Raw genomic sequence first — 21,490 nt, 5'->3', positions numbered from 1 at the left:
ACAAACCTAGACTGCTATCTGCTTGTTTATCATCAGCTACTTGAAGAGGTGGCCAATGGAGTGGTCTTTCTTTGCTAAGTTCAAACAAAGGCTGAGTCTCTGCAGCAATTAAAAACTACAACAAAAAATTAAATTCTGAAATACAGTGTATACATTCATTGATCTTTGTATTCTGTAATGCTGTTTTTATATATATCCATTTATATCTGTTTTATTTTTAAATAAATCAATAAAAATGATTAAGTAATGTTTGCTATTTATATATTCTAATAAAATAGAATTTTGCAGAAAAAATACTTAACTTGTTTTTTCCATCCTACCTTATGCACTTGAACACACCAGCTATCAAATTCTTCTTCAGTTTGAAAATAAAAACACTAGAAAATACATAGTATTAATTTTTGTCGTCATTAAAAATAAAATTACCTTAAATTATAAAAATTATTTACATTTTAATATTACATTGAATAGTTAATTTTGTTTTTAATAGTTATGGCCAATTTAAATATTAAAAAAATACTTTTTTTTTTTTTTATTCTCTGCTCTGTGACACTGAGGATACTTTTAATTAATCAAGCTCGCAATGGGGCAGCCTAATGAAGGAGGACATAACAGAGTACCTTGACCCTGAAAAATTCCTGTAGTTTTTTAACCCATCTGGTTTCATTGTCTGGTCCCCAATAGTAGTACTTGGTCCCCTGATTATTATCTTTATTATCCAGAAAAATTAAAAGTTTAAGCAAGAAAAAGCATTTTATAAAGTTCATCAATATTTGGATTTCATCATACTATGATATAAAAAGAAACATATTTTTTCATAAATGAATGTTTTTGAATGCTTTTGAATGTTTAAAAAAAATTGCTCTCCAATAATATTTACTCAGTTTAAAAATTAATGAAATGCAAATGAAAACTACTCTATGAAGAAACAATAAAGAAAATTTTTTCGTGAGAATTTCAATAATTAACAAAACGTAAAACTAAATGCTTTCTTCATATCAAAAGAAATATATTTTTTGCCAAAATTCTTATCTAGAATAATAATAATCATAAAAATAATTTCAACTTTATGAGTATTTTCATAAGGAACTGTCCATAAATTAATTACATCTGCATTTTTCTTGAAATGTTTACTCTCTCATTGTTCCAGTTTGTTCAACCCCCTCCCACCTTCCAGTATGGATGTCATTTATGGACATCCCCTGAAAAGAAATTGAAGTCCAATAACACACTGGAAAAGCTTTACGTACAATTTGAATTCTGTACTTTAAAAATTGAGCAAAATGCCTTCTACAAACATGTAAAGTGATATTTACCAATTTAATAAAATGATGCCCAAATTAATCACCACCAAAAAAATTTATTTTTCTGAATCTGGAGAGAGAACAATCAAGGATTGATTTTCAGCTGGTTCCTTGTTCTTCCAGCTGAGAATCAGTTCTTTAAATATCATATGTGAACTGCATACATTTACTCTTAGCTTCTGGAATAATAGTGTCTGCACCAATTCAAGTGAGTTACTCTGTGAGACAAGTAAAAGAGAATACAAAACTTAGGTCTTCTTACAAAAAAAACCTGCTAAGTATTCAATATATATGTTATGGACAAAGTGATTAATTGGGCATTATGAATAATGACCAAAAAGGGCAGGCAGTGTAATAAATATTGATTAATTTATCAAATTGACCGGTCATTATGAATACTGCTATCACCTAGTCGGGCAAAGTGATAATAATAAGTTGAGGAGTGATCATACAACATACGCTAGCCAATCAGCACTCAGTTGTGTGTGCGTATCATGTTTAGTTCCGAATTTAAAATTTGATTAAAAAAACCTCCACTTATTTCATTTAGAAATATTTATTTTTTGTGAATTATTTCAAAGTATTTTAAAAAGAACATGTAACTTTTAAAACTAAGTACTATTAACTATATTAATTAAATGGCAAAATTTTACCTATATGCACCATCTTGGCGGTGGTTGCAACTGTTTGTGCTCTTGACGGATTTCTCCTGGAGGGGAGCCACCAGCAGGCCACCAATTGTTTAACGTTAGTAGATATTGATACATACTAGTTATTGATATGTGTGTTCAAGAACTACCATGAATAAATAACTAGTGACGTTAAACAATCGGCGGCCTGCCGGTGACTCCCCTCCAGGAGCAACCTGTTGAGAGCACAAACAGTCGCGACTGCCGCCAAATTCGGTACTAAACGCAATATGCATGCGCAACTGAGTGCTGATTGGCTAGCGTATGTTGTATGATCACTCCTCAACTTATTATTATCACTTTGCCCGACTAGGTGATAGCAGTATTCATAATGACCGGTCAATTTGATAAATTATTGAAATTTATTACAACGCCCGATTTTGTTGGTCATTATTCATAATGCCCGTATTAATCACTTTGTCCATAACATATATACATGTACTTTGTTTTAAAACATTTGTCTCAATGGCTGAAGGCTCTAGGGAGAATTGTCTGACCAACTTTCCTATAGTATTTGGTCAAAGTATCTGTAGCCTCTCCTATTTGGTCAAAGTATCTGTAGCCTCTCAGCATAACATTAAGGGGACCTATTATGTCGATAGTGATCTTCTGAAATGGGAGTTCAACTGTCTCAGTCTCTTGGAAGGAGCACGGTTATGATGCATATTATGTCATTGACATATAGTACAGGCCCTGATATATCGCTTTACATGAGCAGATAGATTCCTGATATGATAATTGAGGTCTATGAGGTTGCGGGTTTTCTCGGCACCAAAGTGCCCAGTGAGGGGAGAGGCATGAAAGGCTTCCTTTATGTCATCCACCATATCCTTCCCAATGCACGGGCAGCTCCAATGGCGCAACCCATAATGCCCAGTTTAATGTTGACAAGTATCCCGCCCTCCAACTGGTACTCGGGTTGGATATCAGTGCCGGGGATGGAGGCATTATTATCACAATTTGTCAGATTTTTTATTTTATTAAGGAATTTGTCACTTTCCTGTGACTCGACTATTTGTTTCCTAAAGTCATCACTCACAATATTCATATTGTATTCCCTAAATCTATTGGGGTTCTCATGTTCGGTGGGGTGTGACAGTAGATTTGCTACAGGATTTTGTTTTCCTTTGATGTGAGATATACTTAGGTTGTAATCAGATAGTTCCATGGATCAATGCATTAATCTCTTATTGTGGTTATGCATATTCTTAAGATAAGTTAAGGGTTTGTGGTCCAAATATATTTTTACCTCATGCCCAAGTACAATGGGTTTAAAATGGTGCAGCGCAAGCACGATGGACAAACATTCCTTTTCCACAGTGGCATAATTCAACTCGGCACCACGGAATTTCCTACTAAAATAGCTGACTGGGGCGAACCTTCACCTCTTAATTGGCCCAACACTGCATCTGCACAGTTGTGGTCAGATGCATCGGTATACAAATAGAAGGGGTCTGAGAAATTAGGATGTGAAAGTAAAGGGGGGTTCGTAAGAATTGCCTTAAATTTATTAAAGCTTGCCTGACAATTTTCATCCCATTTGAATTTTTCTCTCCTAAGTTCGACTAAGCGTAGGGCCACCTCGGCGAACTTAGGGATAAAATTCCGAAAAAAGCCAACCATACCCAAGAATCTACATATCTCCTTAACACTGACAGGGGAACTAATATTCCTGATGGCATTCACGTTCTCAGGATCTGAGAAGATACCATCCCTATTTATCAGGTGCCCTGGTGTAACTTTAAATTAGCATTAGATAAAATGCCCAAGACTTTATCAAGGAGTTCCAGGTGTTCATCTATAGCCCTAGAGAATACGACTATGTCGTCCTGGAAAACGGAACAGTTTATACCTAAAAACTGTCCTAAGAGGTTAGACATAACATATTGAAAGAATTTCCCACTATTTTTAGCTCCCTGGGGTAATCGACACATTTGATATTTACCCCAGGGTGTTGAGAAAGCAAAAATGTGTCCATAAGACACATTTTTGCTTTCAGATTCCCAGATTCACATTTTCAGATTCCCCTTTCTCAAAGGGAATCTGAAAATATCCTGATTTTAAGTCTAAAACTGAAAAGTAATGACTCCCACGAAATTTGTTTAATATTTCATCAACCCACGCTAGGGAAAATTCTTGGGGTAGCATAACTTCATTCACATGCCTCAGATCGAGTGTCATGTGTAACTCACCTGACTCTTTCTCGATTGTATGTATTGGGGAATTCCAAGCAGAGGAGCTCTCCTCAATAATACCTGCTTCTAAATAAGATGATATGAGGTTTTTAGTTCTTTCAAGTAGCATTTGGATATACAATACTGGCATGTATTGATCAGTTGCTGGGCCTCTACAATTGGTTTATGCAAAAATTTCAGTGTGCCTTTAAAGGCACACTGAAATTTTTGACAGAAATTGACGTGGCAAAACACTCCAGGTATTTGGTTAGTATGTCGTACAGTTTTTTTTTCCTTATGGAGATCTAGATGATCAATTAGGACAGGGATATCATCAACAAATTTCTGGGAGATATGCGAGCACCATATATATTACTAAACTTACATACTATAGCCTTCCTCATGCTATCCACGATTTCTCGGATGCCACTGATGATGTCCATCCCTAATATCGCCTCATATTCGATGTGATCAGGGAGTGACATGCACACAATGGCAGTATCATGATTATTACCACCATACACTACCATACCCTGTAATATTTGCTTGCACTCAGTAACCACACTGTTTATCCCCCGTATGCCATTCTATCAGTATCTATGATAGTGCAGTTGATACACATTTTAGGTATCTGGTTCGCAACAACAGAGCTTAACAAAGACTTTTCTGCCCCAGTGTCTATTAGTAACATCAGATCCAAACTATTTATTCTACCCTTAATGAGGGGGAGACCCGTTAGACCGAAAAACATGCTTAGCCAGGTATATTTTTATACTGGAAGCATGATACTGGTGGTCATGGCGTCCCTTTATAAGTTTAAATTAGGGTTACCATGTGTTGGACAACTTTGGGCGAAATGCCCGCTTTTACCACAATTAAAGCATCTCTTATTATTGCCCCTAGCTTCCCTGTCACTAGTACCTACAAGCTTACTAATAGCCTCTGTCAGGGCCTCAATCTGTCTTTCTGTCTTGTCTATCTTATTTTCACCATCAACTTGAGAGGCATGAGTAACACCATTTTTGCTATAGACCAGCTCAACATTCTCCTTTGTAGTAGTAAAGATCCCTTTACACTTGCTCAGGCCATTGCACTCTAATTCAATCTTTTCCTCAATTTCTGCCATTTCAAACGCTTCCTCCAAGGACTTCAGGGATCGCCTCAGTACATTTGCCCTTATCCAGCCATTTAACCCCTTCACAAATCTTTCTGTTATAAGATCATCGTGTAGCATGTCAATTTCATGGTGATCCTTAACCACATGAGACAATAGAGTTCTAGTACATATGGCAAAATCAGTAACCGACTTGTTACTGTTACCCACCTGCCTTAAGTTCAGTAATTGGTTGATTATATTTTTCTCCCCAGCTTTCCTTTTATCAAAACACTTGATTAAATTCTTTTTTATTTCCTCATAGGAGGATGGATATTGCTCAAGAAGGCAGAAAAAAAATAGTCAATGGTTCCCCCTTTTAGCCTTGCTTGCATAACTGCTATTTTCACGACATCATTCCAACCAGCCAGGGTGACAATGTTCTCTATAGTCTGGAAAAACTGCTTTATATTGACAGAGTCATTTTGTGAGTTGGAAAACATGGGGATCATCCCCAGGAAACCTGTTACGACAAAGGAAGGGTTGCTGGTTGCTGGTTTATATATATATATGTATGTTATGTATGTATTTTTCAAAAAAAAAAAAAAAAAATGTAACAATATCAGGGATTCCATTTACACAATAGGATATCAGAGTTGGAATCCTGTCGCGGACGCCATTGTGATAGTCACACAAGTGTACAATAGTTCACAAGAGGCAGTATACAAAAAAAATAACAACAATTATTTATTTTTTTTCACATGATTAGCAATATACAGGATTCTTTCGGATTCCAACTCTTAATGTTATACAATATCCCAAATTGGGGCAAAGAATCGAGCGAATACAGAACAAAAGGACGCGTTCATGACAAATAAGGAAATACGGACTTGTAATCTTACAACTAACTTACACTAAAATATAAACTAAAAAGGAAAGGAAGAATAGCAAGAAGTTTTAGTATGATAGAGGAGGTTATAAAGAATACCCAGGTTCTCTATTTGGTATTGACGCTCTTCTGGTGGGGAACCACTCTAAATCGTTTCTCGCTGATCTTTTTTGAATCTCTTCAAAGATTCTCTTATAGAAAGGACGTTGTCTCTCTCTCTATGTTAGCGGGGTCCTTTCTCTTTCCGTAGGCCACCTTTGTCTCCCTTTGTCCTTCCAGACAACGAGCAGAAGCGTAACTTTCGCATGTCTACCTTCACCAAGAGTCCGACCCAAGAATGAACCTTCTTATCATTCTAGTGGTCTCAGGGAGTTTACTTCCCATTGTTAACGTAGTTCGTGGAAAGGGTTACCCCACCCACAGGAAGGAATGTTAATAGAAAATTTGAGAAAACAAAAGGAAGAGCGAAGAAAAAAGAAAATTTAAAACCAAATTTATGTCTAATATATGCATTAATATGGTGTATTGCCACACAAGAATGCCTCGTCATTGTCAACAATTGACAATCACGTGACCCCTTTCCCACCACAATTGTATAAAAGCGCGAGCCACCGGAAGCTCGAGGGTTTGCATTTGGAAGTTGTATTTGGTAACAGTGCCCTTTTTGTCTCCCAGACCTCCTGATCTAGACAAGGAGAAGATCCGGTTGGAAGATATGTAACGGTTACGGAACTTCCATACAGTAATCTCTGCATAGAGCTCTCCTCCAACATTAGAGATAACTAGTTAAGTAATGCTGTATCAGCGTGTAGTTGGAACGAAGCTGCTCGCACCTTTATTTTCTAGATTATGAGGGAAAAAGAAACACAGAATCATTCGTTCTCAACAATATATTTGATTTCTATTGGATCATTTAAAAATACAAATATAAGATCAGAATAAGCCATTAATTAATTGCTATGTCGACGTCTCACAAAATTCTGTCTGTCACTATGGGCCTTGGACTTACAGATTGACTCGTAGTGATCTTTATTGTAACTCTTTAAAAATACTGAGTCAGTTATTTTTTTCACTCGACTCAATGTAACACAGCTAAGACCGATAGCTGTCTCTTTTTCCATATATTTGTTTTGATTTTTGAAAGAGTTAATCCCTGTGATTTATGTATAGTCATGGAGTGTGCTAAGGTAAGGGGAAACTGTCTACGAGATCGCAATATACTGCCATCGTTCGAAGAGCGTATGAGGTCCCTGATAGCTATCGAATTCCACTAAAATAAACAGAGGAAGAGCTGGAGGGCGAGCATTAGGAGCATATATAATGTAGCGTATAGTTCCTAGTGAACCATTGACGAGACCTCCTTGCACCCATAAGTTGGCTCTCAGCATGATTCTGGCATTAACAGAGAGATTCAAATACTTGGAGAGACCAAGAGCCGAGTCATCTTTGGACGAAGGCAGGGCAATATCTGGAGTGTTTTCAGATGCTATATAAGCAAGTGGGTACCTAGTTGACTGCAAGTAGTCCTCGTTGCTTTGTTTAACTTGCTCGTTTGTTGGATATAGCCGTTTGGAACTGATCAAGTTCATCTCTGGATAAATAGGCTCCATTTCTTGTCGTCAGAATGTTCAGATCTGTATCAGAGAAATCACCCGAAGCTAGATGTTGTAAGACATCTGTGGAGGAACTATCTGCGATATTTTGTCTATGAGAATTACAAAGTTCAATGAACTTCTCAAAAGAATCAAATGCGAATCTACCTTGTTGGGACATTACATCGTAAAAAACACTTGAGTAGAGAGGACTATCTTTAACAGGAGGAAGCTGACAAAAATCACCAAACAAATAGATAAAGAATTCACCAAAAGGCTCATCTTTCTCGGGGTTTATCTCTCTCAATCTTCTCTCAATCATGTAAAGCATTCTTGCACCAATCATTGACATTTCATCGATGATGATGAATTTGAGCAACTTTATCTCAATTTGGAATCTCTGCGCAGCTTCTCCATTTAGAGATCGAAATTTCGTACAAATGATAGGAAGACGAAGGAGAGAATGGATCATAAAGCCATCAATATTGATCGCTGCTGCTCCACGTTTTAAAAAGAAGACTTGTTTAAACTTATTATCCTATAAAGATTCTTTATATTTGTTGTGTGTCCAGTTAGCGACAACATTTACCTTTCAAAATTACCGTTTTAATGCTTGTCATATTTTCCGACCACCAGATGGCGCTTCTACACATGCGTGCAGGAAGCGACTAACACTTGACTTCATGCATTCCTTGTCAACAAAATAACTCTAGAATGAGTTGTCCGATCTTGATGAAATTTTCCACGACGACTCATCATCACTCAAGGATGAACTGATTAAAATTTCAACTCTCAAAAATGATCCATACTGAAGAAAAACACCTATATCCAGTTCTACAAAACGAATCATTTTTGAAAGTTGAAATTTTAATCAGTTCACCCTTGGGTGATGATGAGTCGTCGTAGAAAATTTCATCAAGATTGGACAACTCATTCCAGAGTTATTCTGCGGACAAGGAATGCTCGAAGTCAAGTATAAGTCGTCACTACGTTCCGACAATTATAGCGGCAGCAAACTCTCTCTCTCTCTCTCAATGAAAATAGGCCTAGTCATAGATTAGCCCTTTTGTAAAATATTGGCCTATATAATTGCATTCTAATTGCATTTAGTCGCATCTAGCCATATATATCCTCCACATGTATTTAATTCTGTGTAGCCTCTTGTAACTTAGTATTAGATATAAAATAAACCTTTATTTTGTTATTCATTAAACCTGTCTCCTGTCTATCTGACACACAGACACCTATCAACTTGCTCATGACCACCCCCACTCGATTTTGCCCTCCTTAGCCATTCGACAACATTGAGGTTGGGTTACAACAACCCGCACAGTGTAAGTGGTCATTAGGGATCGTTCCAGTGCCCTGTTCTTATCTCACACTGGTGTCAAGAGTGAAGTGAAGCAAACTTCCAGGCTTTCGACAAGTGTGTCTGCAAAAGACAGGTTGTCCGCCAAATCCAGGTTGGTCACCATAGACAGGTTTTGCTAAGTTAGGCTAGATAGAGGACTCTAGCATAGGTTAAGAAAAAAATGGAAGGAGAAAACCCAAGAGGAGCCACCCTCAGTGGAATGGGAGCCCTTGTTCCGTTACTCCCCTCCTTTTCAGGCAAGGTGCAAGGCATAAGTATCGCGGATGTTTTTTAATCATTAAATGATGTCGCTAAGCTTGCCACCTGAACAAAAGCACAAATATTGACGGTAGCCAAGCTGAAACTTACTGGTATAGCTCGGGAATTCGTTAGAAAAGATAGACGAATTAAAGAGGTTGAAGACTATGATGAGTTCGAGCGGATCATGATAGAACATTTTGAATGCAAACCTTTTTCATTTCGTCTAAATAAATTTTACTTGTGTGTTCAAAAAGAGGAGAGTGTACAGACATACGCTGCCTGGTTTCAGGCACTGGCCATGGAAATCAAGATTTTGCCAGAGCCCGGTGTAGATGCAACTGAAACTGCAATCATAAAACGAATTCAAAGCAAAGAGTTAGACAAATGCTTAAAAGCCCAGCTTCTAAATGGCATTGATAACAAAATCTGGCAACAGGTCATGTTGCAAGAGCCAGCGACATTCGATGATGCCCTAAAGTTCGCAATAAGCAAAGAGACTATAGAGAGTCTGACAACACCCCACTCCTGACACCAGTGTGAAATAGGCAGGGGGCCACAAGGACAATCCCTAATGACCACTTACACTGCACAAGTTGTTGGAACCCAATCTCGGAGTCGTCGGATGACTTGTCCACCGAGGAGGTGGACAAGTCGATAGGTGTTGAGTAAGACAGGTTGACAGGTTTAACAAATAAACAAAGCATTTATTAAGTACCAAATCTAGATTACAAGAGGCTATACAACTAAAGTAAGGCTAAATGCGGTTAACATACGATTAGGATGCAATTACAAAGTCTATGCTATACAATGGAGCCACTCTATGATAGCTAGTTGAGAGAGAAAGTTCGCACTTGGAAGTTATTTTTTGTAATTGTGGCCTGTCAATCTCCATGCAATGGACTAGGATCCTGGACGAGAAGACATTGAACAGCTATGACTCTTCCATATCGACAACGTTCACCATATCGACTCTTTACTCCCACATAGAGATAATTACTATAGGACTGCAAACTCTCTCTCTCAACTAGCTATCACTGACCATTGTATAGCATAGACTTTGTAATTGCATCCTAATCGTATGTTAAACGCATTTAGACTTATTTTAGTTGTATAGCCTCTTGTAATCTAGATTTGGTACTCAATAAATGCTTTGTTTATTTATTAAACCTGTCAACTTGTCTTACTTGACACCTACCGACTTGTCTACCCTCCTCGCCTCTCGAAAAAAAAAAGCCATCCGATGACTCCGAGGTCAAGTTCCAACAACCCGTGCAGTGTAAGTGGTTATTAGGGACTGTCCCTGTGACCCCCTGCCTATCTCACAGTAGAGATTGATAATAATTTATAGTTCTTTAGCCATTAGCACTTGCTATGCTATGGACAGATTTAATTCTTCTTTGTGGTTAATACAGTTGTTGTTAAGGCTGTATGTGTAAATATATATGGCCTCCAACCATCTTAGATGTTCCGTGTGTGTTAAGGTCCGGATAATTCTCGCCTGGTTAAAATCCAGCTGTATGTTGGGGTCACTGGTGCAAGTGGCAAGCACAGTGGTGTTCTTGGCATGCTGTATGTCCACTATGTGCTCTTTTATTCTAATCCCCAAGGAGCATTTCATAAAACTGATGTAAATGAGTTATCTATCACATCTGTGATCTTTAATTGGAATGTTGTAGATTCCTGGGAGTCTGTCCTGGTTAGGAACATCCTTTCCGTTACAAAAGATGTCAAAAACAGTTGGACATCTTCTGTATGCAATGCAAATGTGGCACTTCTTAGCTATTTCTGTATATATTGACTTGAGATACGGGTTGTAAGTGACTGGGATCCTTTCCTCATCGTCTGGTCAGTCTTTGTCAAGGGAGTGGACTTGGAGTGTTTCTTGGAAGCAGTGAAACCTGTCAATTAATTTATGGATGAGCTTGGGGTACCCATGGTCCATGGCTATGCGATGAGTACGTCTCAGTTCAGCATGAAGAGCTTGCTGCGTGGATGAGTGAGTGTGCACTCTTCTAATTAAGGCATTATAAGTTGCAATTTTATATTGATGTGGGTCACAAGACCCCACAGGTATGTATATGGACTCTGCTCTCAGTTTACAGTACACCTCGGTATGGATTGCCAATCCTTCAATTCTAATGCTAATGTCGAGGAAATGGACCTCCGTAGGGTTTTCTTGATCAATTTCAATGGTTAAACCATACGGGTTGTCGTTAACGAAATCGACAAAGGCTGAGATGTCTGGAGATATCTTCCATAGAATGATTATATCATCTATGTACTGTACACTCAAACCTGTTTTTGTGCGGTCTATTTTTGTGCAATTTTTTATTTGTGCGATTTGTTTTGTGTGATTTTTTGTGTGCAGTATATGAATTTCAATCAAATTGGTATACTGCACAAAAATAATTGCACAAAACACATTGCACGTATAAAAAATCGCACAAAAAAAAGACCGCACAAAAACAGGTTTGAGTGTACTGTACCTCTTATATAAAATGATGTTGGGGAGGTGGTGGGGGAGGATCTTACATTCCAGTTGTCTTATTACCATCTCACACAAGTCTCCTGAAATGAGGCTTCCCATCAGGACTCCTCCTCTTTGTTTGTATATTGTACCGTTGAATTGAAAAAACGAATTGTAGCATAATAAATGTGCCATTTCTAGGATTTGCTGATGTAAGCTTTCATCATTCACAATGTTGAATAGGAGATCCTGAGGGCACAAAATGTAGACAGAAGTTGAATCGAAGAGTATAGGGATTTAAAGTCCAATACCGTGAGAAATTGTGGAGGGGAGTTGATTTCTCTGAGGAGGGTTAATAGGTCCACAGTGTTATTTAACATTGTGAATGATGAAAGCTTACATCAGTAAGTCCTAGAAATGGCACATTTATTACGCTGCAATTCGTTTTTTGTCACTTATGCCAGTGAGTGCCTGGTTAAAATCCGACATAAAGCCAGATTTTAACCAGGTGAGAATTATCCGCACCTCAACACACAGAACATCTAAGGTGGTTGGAGGCCATATATATTTACAAATACAGCCTTAACAACAACTGTATTAACCACAAAGAAGAATTAAATTTATCCATAGCATGGCAAGCGCTAATGGATAAAGAACTATAAATTATCGTCAATTGCTACCTTCTATAGTGCACATGCCTAATAAGATGTCATTGGGTAAACATATTTGAATTTCAAATAATGTTACTTTTTAATGGCATTCTACCAGAAATTCGTTGCCACCTGAAGAAGAACCATTTGGAAGGTTCAAAAACACTTGTGGAAATCTAATTTTTTGTTTTTTGATGTTAATTTCACACCAGTAACAGGCTTTGAGGTATGTAATTAACTTTACTCCAGTGTTGGGTAGTGTAAAATTATAGAAACTTCATTATTTAAATAAAAAAATAGTAACTGTAATAAACTTGTAACTGTAATATCTAAGGTATAATATACAAAATTCAAAATATGTAAAATATTTTACTTTTTTCTTATAAAGTTTAATATAAATAAAATAAATAATTAATATAAATAAAATAATTTACCAATGCCACTGATGGATCCATTTGATTCAAATTCATTCTTCGACTATTGCCGTATGGACAATGATAACTACTGTCATTAGGTATTTCTAAGGAAGTATCTATTGCTTGCTGTGTAGTATGAGGATCTAAATATACTACTTCATTACCTGTTTGAAAATATAAACATGCTTTTAAATTAAACTGTAGGAGAAATTATCATTATCAAATGATTTTAAATATTTATTATTAAATTCCTTACACCTTTACTAATAACAATATTATAAGATTATGATAATTTAAAATAATAATTTATTGTTATAATTGTATGTATTATACAATTATAACAATAAATGATTATTGCTTTAAAAACTTATGACAATAAATTATCATAATTTTTTAAAATTATTAATCTAACAAATTATTGATGAAAATAAATTGTCCATCAAAAAGTAGTTGATATTCTTTAAATAATAGAATACACTGTTTCAATTGTCAACCCATTTGTGTACACTAAGTAGAACATACCAGGTAGATGCATATACTCGTAAGTAGGCTGTGAAATGCTACAAGAGCTGTCTGAATTGAGGAAAGCATTATTGTTAAATGTCAAATAAGTGGCCTATCAAGTATGGTGCTAGTAGAGTAATCTTATTTCAGCTAGGTAGTGGTGAAAGCCCATTAGCATTCATGGTAGCCTTAATGTATGTTTATTATGACCTAAACATTGAAATTCTCCCACATTCACTATTGTAAAGACAACGATTGATACTTTCAGCATATTGTTATATTGCAGTCACCATCCTGGCTTGGTCTGAAGAGAACAATGTTTAACTGCCAACACAGAGTGCCAATCTTAATTCTTTTGAACGTCTGAGGATGAGTTAAGCCAAAATTATCTAAATCATTCCATAAACTGATGAGCATACTATAAGAAGAATAGAGAAATGTACCATTGCCTGTTTAGCATGAACTGGTGAAAGATATACCTGTAAGGTTTCCAGTTCTGTTAACAAGAGATGATCCAGCAATGTATTGAGGTAACAGGAAGCATCATTCTAGTGTATAGTATTATATTTAATTAAAATAAATACCATTCCTAAGAATTAAGTTTTCTTGTAATTAAATATAATAAAATTTTGGACAATGTTCATTTGTTTGATTTGTTTTTTTTTTTTGGTACTTTTGGTATATTACATTACTTATACAGGGTGCATAGGAAAGTTCCTTTAACCAGAAAATTCTTGCAAACAGAGAGAGCTACAGCTATGCAAGTGAGATAACGGTATAGTAAAGCGACTATGCCCAACCTAATGCAAACGACATCAGCGCCCCTAGTGGCGAAATTTGGAAGATAGTCAGTGCAAATCGAAAACAAAAACAGATAGAGCAAACTTCCCAATTAGAAAGTTTTAGAGCATCAATTAATTAGTACAAAACGACATGTGGTTCACACGGATAAGATAAATTGTCACCTGTATACCCAATGTTTTTGAACATACTCGACATTAACTTGTTATCACTGTGTGACAGTTTGCCTTTCCATTGTTTTTTGTGTGATGTTATCAAATTGTATTGACATAAGTACATATTTTATGCAATAAATTGTGCGTATTTCTTCATACCTATGGCTATTCCTTTCAAACGTCACACAAAATGGTGTGCATCGCTTTTGGACACTTTTGGGTATACAGGCAACAATTTATCTTATCCGTGTGAACCACATGTCGTTTTGTACTAATTAATTGATGCTCTAAAACTTCCTAATTGGGAAGTTTGCTCTATCTGTTTTTGTTTTCGATTTACACTGCCTATCTTCCAAATTTTGCCACTAGGGGCGCTGCTGTCGTTTGCATTAGGTTGGGCTTAGTCTCTTTACTATACTGTTACCTCACTTGCATAGCTGTAGCTCTCTCCGTTCGCAAGAATTTTCCGGTTAAAGGAACTTTCCTATGCACCCTGTATATACATGCTACAGTTAATTTTTATCTGATAATTTCACAATTTATTCATAATAATTTAATACAGCATTAATGAAATTGAAATCAGATACATTAGCTAATAACATAATTACCATTCAAAAATTTATCATTGCTTAAAATTGATGTAAATTGATGTTAACTTAACATTATCTGAAAATCAATTTACTTTTTCTAAAAATGATTTTATATTTTCTGAAAGTGAATTTCCTTTTTCTGAAATAGAATTTACTTCTTCATAAACTGAAGAGGTGTAGAACTGTTTCAAGTGAATAAAGCATAGCTGTCTACAAGATGTAATGTTTTGATCTTCATAATGAATGAAGATCAGAGACCATAACTTGCCAACATTGGCCATTTGAGCCACTACATACTGTACATTCTACAATCCTGTCAAAAATCCTAAACCTTCAAAGGTTAAAGGAATAAAATTGTTTGTCATTGGTTAAAAAAATACAAGAGTGATGCCCAATATGATAAATGGATCAAGATAAATGAGAAAGTGTCTACTTCTTCCTAGAGGGAAAAACTTTACATTATTGTAATTTACCAATGATCAACAATTAAATAACATTCCATAGCATTTTCTATGATGCTTTCAGGACCTGTCAAGAGAGAATACACAATGGAAGACTTTGCTTGGAAACCTGAGCTCAGTAGACAATTGATGCTAGTGATTCTACCTACATCAATTACCACGTTTACTTTTTACAAGTAGTTGATGAAAATATGCCAAACAACAAGAAGTTAGAAAACTTGTTGTTGTTCTAACTTCATCAAATGCAATTAGTGCATATGATGTTTCTACTACAGTCAAATTTGTATTGACCTGCTGCCAGATTGAAAATTTCAAGTGTTGCCAAATGAGATGAACTAGAACTTTCCACAACTTCTGAATATAACTGTAGTGAGCCTAAGTGATGACATAGTGAAGCTGATCTGAGGAACTGTAAAATTAAAGCAGAATGTCTTTCCTGATGACTGTAATGAATAGTAACAGCTTCAGTATGCCTTGCTAATAGAGAATAGAACCACCAAGAAGACTGCCATAGACACCAATAAACTGTCCTGCTGAATATAATGCACAGACATTTGGTGTACCACTGATCAAATTCCCATCTGCTTCAATTGAAAACAAGCAGGACATATGTCCAACCTTACTGCCAAAACAAATACTACATTGTTGACTAGTTCCTGCATCACAACATTCCATCTATGATTCTCCTCATTACCACAAAGTCTACTACTGGACTACTGCCAATACCTAAGGAGCCTTATGAAGACTATTGAGCCTCTGTGTGGCAAATATACATTCTTACTCTGTGTAACAACTTATGTAGCAACTATAGCAGGCCTGGCCAACCCGCAACCCGTCACGGGTTGTGGGTTGGCCAGGCCTGCTATACCCATTAAATTGTGTGGCCCGAAAGGGATCTGAAAACAAATTTATTGAAAGAGACAAACCAACAATCAACAGTTGCTTCAACCAATGATCAGCACCAATCTAACATCTGAACAGTCATCATGATTTGTTGGTTCTGTTCTCAGAGTATGAAACTTCGATGCCTCAAGAAGGCAGGCTACAGTCAGAATGAGGTTTCAGATTTGACAGGAAAACACTCATTGAGCAAACAGAAGAAATTTTATTAGAAGACTAAAGAATCAAAAATAAAGAAGTCAGCAAAATATTGAAGTGTGTTATTCCAAAAGTCCTTGGTCATCCCCACTGATTTCAGTAAAAAATGCAATGGAAATTGGCAATTTTATGTCAACTATCAGAGCTAAATTCTGTTACGAAGAAACACATACATCTGTTCCTGAGGATAGATGACAGTTGTCATTGCTTATGCCATTGAAACCCTGACAATATAGATACACACTACAGTACAGCGTCATTTATCCAAAAGAGTTCCAGTCAGACTGTGTCATGCTGAATCGAGCGTTTTTGACACTAGATTAACTTCTAAAGTATAATTTTTTTGTTTTTATATTTTTCAATATATTTATTTTGTTTGTACAAAATAAAGAAATAATTTTTAATGATACAATAGCCTCGATTATTATTATAAAAATTTTTGTTAGGCTTAAAATCGACGAAAATTCAACACGAAGCAACATGCAACGGAGAAAAATTTAACATGAAGTGACACGCAACAGAGAAAAATTCAACATGAAGTGACACGCAACAGAGAAAAATTTCAACATTGGATAGGTTAATATATTTTTTTGTACATAATTGGTTATCCAAAAAAATCAGTTATCCGAACCACCTCAGTCCCCAATTGATTCGGATAAACGATGCTCTACTGTCCACAATGATGAATGTCTTGCTAGACAGTTCCTTATCATTATGGAAAAGTTTCTTTCATTCCTTATCAGTTATTAAGAAATTTTGGCTGTATCTATATGGATGTCTGTTCCAAATTGTTATAGACCATCACTCTATACTGGCTGGCTAATTTATGAAAACCTTTAGATCAACTTGTTCAGTAAATGCTTAGGAACTATTTCTTTAAGAATACAATATCAACCTTATTCATAAGTCTGGTGACAAACATTAATGCAAATCTCTCTCCTAGCTCAATAATGCTCAGACAATCAAAAGATAAATGGCATAATCAGCAAGTGGACATAACAATCCAGTAATTACTAGGCAAAACCAATGCTATATTCTCAACATTTTCACATCTTTTACAGACTATTATACTGACACAGCTATCACCCCACTGGATTTCCTTGGCATTTTGTCATCGTATGATCCCTACAAAGTGCCATTCCCAAAGCTTACTGTGATGATCCAACAGCCAGCCACTCCTTAGGATATGCTTGTACTTAGGGATGCCAATAGGGATATGATATCATTAGTTTCCTTCAACACAGAGCACTTTTTGTACTCAATACTTTTAGTTCAATACCAATACTTTTCCTCAGGTATTGGATCTGGTATCATTACATTTTTCAGACAGGTAAGATCCAACTGAAATTGGATTTCGCAGCCAAATCCAAAACTAAAATCAGATTTTGGTTTTAAAATCAGTTTCAACTGAAACCAAAACCAAATCTTACACTATTTTTGGTTAAGTTAAACTTATATAGTAAATATTAATGACCAAAATCAATAAATTTATTACATCAAATTTTATTTTCAGAATATATATAAACTATGCTTAGAGGTCAGATTACTGTTTATAAAATAACTTGTCAATTATTTGAAAAACTCAAAAATATATTAAAATCTCAAATCAACTGGCACAGTAATCAAGTTTGGTTTATATTAGAAATCAGTTTTAATAATTTGTTAATAGTAACTAACTACAGTAGAATAAAGCATGTTATTTGTGTTAAAATTAAAAGTTTTAATTACACAAAACATTTCAAAATCAAGCCATAGACTGAACAGTGACAGTTGGCAAGATTTCTAGTTTCAATACTTGATGCCAATACCAGTCGGTATTGATACTTTGATACCAATACCAGTATCAATACTTTTGTGGTACTGGGACATCTCTACTTGTACTTATGAATGCTTAGCCTAAAATCATTATTGAATGACAATGAGTCATCACATCAAACATTAAGTCCAAGAAAGACAAGAATGCTAATGTCATAAACATGTCCCTCAGGCAAGACAGTGCTGATTCTATCACCACAAGAATCCTTCAACACTATTGGAATGTATCATCTGAGGCAATTTCCTACTTCACATTCTGATAACAAGTAAACCATCATCATTATAGATTACCTCAGCCATTAAACCAATAGTTCTTATAGCTAAACAATTCTAGTTATATAGTCATATAAATGTTTCACAATATTCATACGCTATAGCAGCCAACATAGCAAATTTCGTATTTCATGACATCATACTAAAGCATGGAGATTCAAAGCAGTTAATCAATTACAGAGATTGACCTTTTCTTGTCAAAATGGTCTAAGAGCTACTTTCCATCTTTGGTATTGTACATTAATGAATGGTAATGGCTCATCATCTTAAGACAAACACCCTCACTGAACTAAAATCAATATGTTAGCAATGTACATAGACATTGAGCATTGGTGGTGGAATAAAATTCTGCTCTTCATATTTACTTACAGCAACTCCTGAAAGAATAATATGGACTATTTTCTGTTTTTCCTGCTTCATAATCATCATGCTCTAGCTTCTATGGTTACCTTGCTATCTGCACTGCATATATTAGAGCAGGGGTTACCAAACTAAGGTTCGCGGGTCGGATCCAGTCTGTGAGGTCAGTTCATCCGGCCCGCTGCCGCACTGTGCCACAAATGAGCTACAATATAATTATTTATATGGAAATATCATAAATTGTAGATAAACTTACTAAGTAAAAAAATTTAAAATAAGTGTAAGTAAAAATGCCAAAAATAGTTCAATCTGATTTTTGCATCTGATAGTAATATAATTTTTAGCTAAATCAGTGAAATAAAAAATTTGGCAACTTTTAGCAACTTTGGATATCAGAGCACTTTATGTATAGGTACCTGCAATGAAGTTTCTAAGGAAAGTAATTACAAGCTTGCTACAGCAATCGTGTTTATGTATTGTTAAATAAATATGTTGGTTGTGTTTATTTTTTGTGTATTCAGTGTGCTGTATTGAACAAAATGGTTATATGACCCGTGCTTGTCATTCTCTGAGTTATTTGACCCACTGTGAAAAAAGTTCGGTGACCCCTGTATTAGAGGACTATTCTGCAACTATATGAACTCATTTGGAGTAGTCATACAACTTGACCCAAGTGTATATATTAATGGCTCAAAGTTTATCACAAGTGATATTAGAACATTCACCATCATACATTCACAAACTCATACTAAGTCATATTGTATCAACAATATGACTTAGTATGAGTTTTCCTCCCCATATACAGACTAAGGCGTCTCAAAAAGCTCATATACCAATTCTTCAGCTACTATACAGTACTTTACCAGGGTACTGATTTCAGCTACAAAATTGAAGCTATTACTCCTACCAAAAAATGCCATACTTCTTGAGAGATAAATGGCTACATCTGAATTCCATGCACTATCATCATATGACCCTGATGGTGCTGTTAAGTGGAAAATTCCACTGGGCAGATTTTATAAGAAAATGCCTCAAGCAATGAAATGAAGTCATGCCAAGTTTGAACAATTTTTAATTTCCCAGCTGTTATATGTAAAATATGGTGATTGGTCAGAAAATGACCCCAAAGATTTTTACATTTCTGGACTCAGGGGAGCCTGAAATGTTGAAAAATTCAAAAAGTTCAGTTTTTTCTGTATATATGGATGTTAGTGTATGTGTGTGTGGATGGCATGATTTTGTTCACCCACTCTGAAGCTTAATAACTCCTGTGTCTTTTGTCTAAATTTTCTGAAATTTTGCAGGGAGTTGGAATATTAGGGGCATTGATGTTATTAAATTTTGGTGCTTAAAAGTCAAGAGGTTGGGAGATAGAAGGGGGTCACATGTCATATCTCCAGTGCAATCAGACTTAATGAAGATTTTACTTGTTATTAGCATTTACAATTTTTTAAAAACTCATATCTAGCTTCAAAATTAAGTTTTTTTGTCATTTTTATAATAATTAATAAATAAAAAAGCTTTTAAATAAAACATCATAACAGATGAAAACCACAATTTTAAATTTTTTGGCCAGGAAAGTTATGCAACTTATTGTTGGATTTTTTTGTTTTCATTTGATAATTCAGTAATCATTGGCATTTTTTTTTTTCAAGTTTTATAGCATTTTAAAAGAAATTTTCTGAGTATTATATTCACTTTGTTACGTTGTTATATTTTAGTTTCTTTGGTTAATTTAATAAATTTTGTTTTTTCTTCTTGTTACAATTTTCACTGTGACAATATAACTATCTACATTATTTTCTGTTAACAAGCAAAACAAAAAAAATGCATTTGGTTTTTTTTGTAAGATTTATTTTCAATGTAGAGTGATATCTTGGTGGTAAAGTGTAAGAAATGATGATGAAAATGGAAAGACAAGTGACTTCAAGTTGCATAATGAAAGGTATAATTTTTAATTATACTTATATAAACACATTACAATTCATCAGTTTGTATTTCTTATACTATATAATCTGAATTTTGTTGGAATATATTATAGCAGTGCATAATATAGCTATTAGAATTAATAATTAGAATTCACTGATATTGTTTCAAGATAAAAATATTTATTCTGTTTCTTCTATAAATATCTTCATGTCTCAAAACATATAAATTGTTGGTTATAGATATTTTAAAAGTTTAAATATTTTCCTGTATAAATTTTGTAAAACAACTACACACTAATTTTTTCACATTTTCCCCATTTTATTAGTTAGTGGTATTACTCACACAGAACAAAAAAAGCAATTAACACAATTTTAATCTAATTAATAAATCATATATAAAATTACATAACTTTACTATGAATCTATAATTTTTGTTTCTTTATTCTTACCTACAACTCCAATAAAATATAAAGCATGATTTGGCTTTCCACCAATAATTCCTAAAGACTGTTTTAAACAAAATGTTATCTAAAGGAAAAAAAATACTTAAAATTAAATACAAAATTTTTATAAATAAAATTTATACATTATCAGCAGTTTATTTACTAATATGTAAAAT

General features: G+C 35.1%; 1 protein-coding gene across 5 annotated transcripts in view; it reads right to left on the bottom strand.

The window, feature by feature from the left end:
* The window catches only part of LOC136976478 (cysteine protease ATG4B-like), a 35,896-nt gene that overhangs the window by 272 nt on the left and 14,134 nt on the right, over positions 1 to 21,490 (bottom strand). For 3 of the 5 annotated variants that reach the window (XM_067271776.1, XM_067271779.1, XM_067271778.1), the window contains 4 exons: positions 21,321 to 21,399; positions 12,905 to 13,050; positions 303 to 377; positions 7 to 115 (listed from right to left, as the gene is read on the bottom strand). In XM_067271776.1, coding sequence (XP_067127877.1) covers positions 7 to 115; positions 303 to 377; positions 12,905 to 13,050; positions 21,321 to 21,399 — 409 coding nt within the window. The remainder of the gene's footprint in view (positions 1 to 6; positions 116 to 302; positions 378 to 12,904; positions 13,051 to 21,320; positions 21,400 to 21,490) is intronic. The other 2 variants (XM_067271777.1, XM_067271780.1) reach the window with 1 other exon arrangement.

This window comes from Centruroides vittatus, unplaced genomic scaffold (assembly GCF_030686945.1).
Source record: "Centruroides vittatus isolate TY-2023 unplaced genomic scaffold, ASM3068694v2 contig_400, whole genome shotgun sequence".
Classification (NCBI taxonomy): Eukaryota; Metazoa; Arthropoda; class Arachnida; order Scorpiones; family Buthidae; genus Centruroides; species Centruroides vittatus.
This window is presented reverse-complemented; position numbering and strand designations above follow the sequence as displayed.